At 37.9% G+C, this 4095-nt stretch overlaps 1 protein-coding gene across 1 annotated transcript; it reads right to left on the bottom strand.

Moving 5' to 3' along the window:
- Window positions 1-450: 450 nt before the first annotated feature.
- On the bottom strand, window positions 451-2904 carry LOC137295217 (toll-like receptor 4). The gene has a single exon (XM_067826537.1). It carries the CDS (start codon window positions 2902-2904, stop codon window positions 451-453), a length of 2454 nt encoding a protein of 817 aa, XP_067682638.1.
- Between the last annotated feature and the right edge of the window lie 1191 nt (window positions 2905-4095).

Below are 4095 nucleotides of genomic sequence, written 5' to 3'. Positions count from 1 at the left end.
AGTATAGTATAGTATAGATAACGTATCCATGTTACTTTCTAGTTCAGTCATAGTGAGCAAAACTACACGTTACGTTGATGTCAGTACAGCCATATGCCAAAATGTTTAGTCACACACCCCGACCTCAGACCTCACGCAATCCGGCTTATTCTCTATCTTTCAGATCATGGACTACAGGTTTAACATGTATTTACAAAATCACGGTTCATTTGGTGTAAATTGAAAGTGTACCTCAGAACACGTCAATCGCACTGTACGGAGCCAAACAAGACTCTGGCGTGTCAAAATACACAAAACATTCATTTCAATAAATGTCTCATGTATAACTATTGCATAGAACGACTTTCCGATGTAGCCAAAACCTTGAAACTGTAAGAATTTACATTCAAACACTGGTCTATGCAATATACGAAGCATATGACTTTGGTTCAAATCATGTCCAATAAGTTTTCATGGTGCTTCAATGGCATCTTTGAGAGCAGTCCAGAACGTGTCCTGGTCATCTGTGTCCTGTGGGTACTCCAGGAAGGTCTGTGTGTGCATCATGTACAACAAATCTCGGGGAACAAGCTTGGGCAGAACCTCCTTGTATTTCACCAGGACTACCATGTTCCTTTCTGTGTAAAGTCCTTCCATCCGAGCCATCTCAAACTCATACCTGCACCAGTAACTGTCCAGGAAATTAGGCGACAATACAATGACAACAAATTGACTCTTTTGGATAGCTGACAGTATGTTGGCAGCTATTGGCTCACCTGGAATGAAATCTCGATGGTGAAGACACAGTCGAAGATTACCTTCTCTTTCAAGCTTCTGAATGAACATGTGCAGAGCAAAGTCTCTGTCTTCATCAGCATACGATATAAATGCATTATATTCATAGTTTGTATCATTACCATTTTGGATTGGGTTAACATTTCGGTAACGTCTTCGGGCTACGTAATACAAGTATCTCAGCTTCCATCGATACCTGTAGAGGATAGATGCAAATAAGATGCAGATGAAACTTGTTATGGAAACCAACATACCCATTGCTAAACCAAAATGAGAAATGCACTTCTGTTGTAGTTGTAAAAGAATCTCAAACACGTTTTCTTTGTACAACCATCCAGAATCTTCTGAACATTTATACAAATGTTGGTTGATGAACAAACCCTTTCTCTGTGTCATCCATTGTATAAAATGCAATGTTTCACAGGAACAGATTAGAGGATTGTCTGACAGGTCTACTTTCAAAACAGAGGTCTTGCTGATTAAGTCCAGTTGGGACATAAACATGTGATCAAGAGTTGAAATCTCATTTGAGCTTAAGTTTAAATATTTCAAATTGGTCATGTGAGTTATCTTGAATTCCAGGTTACTGATACTGTTCTTACTTAGGTTCAAGGTGCTAAGATTGACAAGGTTTCTAAACACATTCTCTGGCAAGGACTGGATTCTGTTCAAAGATAGATCCAAAAACTCCAGAGTTGGCGAATAAGCAAACGCCCGTCCTGTTAAATCTTTTTGTAAAAACTCCCCAAGGTAATTACTGTTAGCTCTTAATATCTTTAGATTTGTAAATCCTATCAGACAGCCGTTGTCAATACGTTCACAGAAGTTTTCTGATAGGTCTATTTCACTAACATGGTTCAAACCATACATTGGGCCAGCCCAGTGGGTGATAACATTTTTCCTATAACTGATCAACTTCACATTGTTAGAGGTAAAGTTGACATTATCAAACGCGATCCTAAACGTGCTGTCTTCACAGTAGAAATACTCCAGTTTAGGAGGAAGACTAAATGTTAAGCCGGGTGTGATGTGAACAGTAGAGCCTATAGTTTCGCTTAGGTCAATGATCCGTACGTTTTCCAGATGAAACAATTGTTCAAAGAAAGTCCCATATACAAGTCTGCTCTTCCTGACGGATAAGACCTCAAGACTTTTTGGAAGAAGTGACAATACTCCCATTTCAACGGAGACAATGTAATTATCATTAATATATATCTCCTTTAAATCAGTAGTGTGAAGATACTGAGCTATTAGTCTATTGACAACAATACATGTTGCGTATTCACTCACCATTGAATCTAGTTTCAATATTTCAACCGAGGAATTTTGCAGTCCATACGAAATATTTTCCACATGATTCATGTCCATTCGTGAATTGCTGGACATATCAAGGATTGTGATGTTATGTAAATTAGTTAATGCCCCCTTTCGAATGCAAGATATGGAACATTGTGTCATATTCAGGTAGGTCAGATGCTTTAGATTTTTAAAGTAGTCTCCCCCGATGTCAGGAATATTACATGCACCTATTCTCCCTGACAATGTTAGATTTGTCAGTTTCCTGAGGGAACGAAACTCCTCGCCGAATTCACCTGAAGGTATACCATCAATAAATAGTTCTTGAAGGCCAGACAATTCTGCCAGTACATAACTGGGATAGTCCATATCTGAGGTCAGATCGTGATCGTTGACATTGTTGTTTATCTTCAGTGATCGAAGGTTCGGAAGACCCCGAAACGTCGCATTTGGATAGGCCAAATTGTTCAGTGGGAGATGATTTCCTTCTAAATCAAGACTTTCGAGACTTTTAAGATGAGTGAAAGTTCTTGGTTGCAAGAAACGCAGTTGATTGCAGGACAAATCCAGATGGCTCAGGTGATAGAACCTGGACAATCCAGGCGGAAGGCGTGTTATGTTGAGGTTGTTGTTTCTGAGAAGCAAGGTATTGATGTTCTTTGGGAGGTCATTGGGGATGTCTGTGAGATTCCTGTTACGGCAGTCAGCAATATAATCGTGCGACTGATGATGAAGCATACAGGGCCGAGCCGGTGGGAGCTGGTTGGTTCGCACAGATGACCAAGTTGACATTGCGTACACCAGTCCAAGATGAAAGGCGCCAGTTATTGCCATTCTGTGAAGTGAACAGACAAGGAAATGCATTAATTAACTGAGTGAAAGTATTCACCAATTTTCGTTTACACTAAGATGCCATACGTCCTGAGGGGATGTCTTCATTTGAATCAATATTTACGAAACAAAAATAGAATACATAATGAATAGAATTCATCCTCAACAGTCTATGTCTCTCTTGGAGCCATGATAGAATTTACCAAGCCTTTGATTAATACATACATGCTAAATACTTACCAGTGCCTTCTGATGTACATATAGTGCTCAAAATATGTATTTTCAACATCGCAAGAAAATAAATAAATAAATAAATAAATAAATAAATAAATAAATAAATAAATAAATAAATAAATAAATAAATAAATAAACGTATCATTTCATCAGTTACTCAATGAATGAATGAATGAATGAATGAATGAATGAATGAATGAATGAATGAATGAATGAATGAATGAATGAATGAATGAATGAATGAATGAATGCGTTGATCGTTCGCCTGGTATCAGCCATTGAATTGTCTGGGCCAAAGTAGAGCATTTCCATATAGTTGGAATGTTTCAGAGTGCGGCCTTAAACAGAGAATTAAGAAATTACACGGGCAATGGTGTACTCTCATAATAAGTATCATTATTTCCTGTTTACAAAGCAAACTGTCATGACCGTAATTAATGTGACTGTGCATTCATTATAGAGCTGCGCTGAAAAATATGACACGCAGGCGTTGTAAGTGCATTGACTCTGAATTGTAACAGTTTCAGGAAAAGATATAAATTATCCACTGTTTGCATAGATAGCCTGTTAATGACACGTGTTTCCACTTTAGTCATAGTGAGCTAAAATTTAAGTTATATCGATAATAGTTCAGCTATACGCCAAAATCCTTAGTCACAAACCCCGACCTCAGACCTTACGCTATCCAGAAAATGTCAATATACCAGTGATTACAGACTTAGCGTGTTTTCCGACAGATACAGTATGGTTCAAAATTATTGAGAATAGCTAAAGCATTTCATATTATTAAACGAGAACAAATCAGATAAAATTGAATGTATTGTGAAAGTGAACTGACCTTTTCATGTTGTGTAGGTAACAATTTAATATTTTATCAAGTCTCCTTGAGCTTCACGGCACAGTCTAAGACGGGTAGGCATACTTCCTATCAGAGAGGTTAGTGTCTCGTGAGTTATGCTG

This window comes from Haliotis asinina, chromosome 8 (genome assembly GCF_037392515.1).
Source record: "Haliotis asinina isolate JCU_RB_2024 chromosome 8, JCU_Hal_asi_v2, whole genome shotgun sequence".
Classification (NCBI taxonomy): domain Eukaryota; kingdom Metazoa; phylum Mollusca; class Gastropoda; order Lepetellida; family Haliotidae; genus Haliotis; species Haliotis asinina.
The sequence above is the reverse complement of the archived record's forward strand: the minus strand, read 5'-3'. Positions and strand labels throughout refer to the sequence as shown.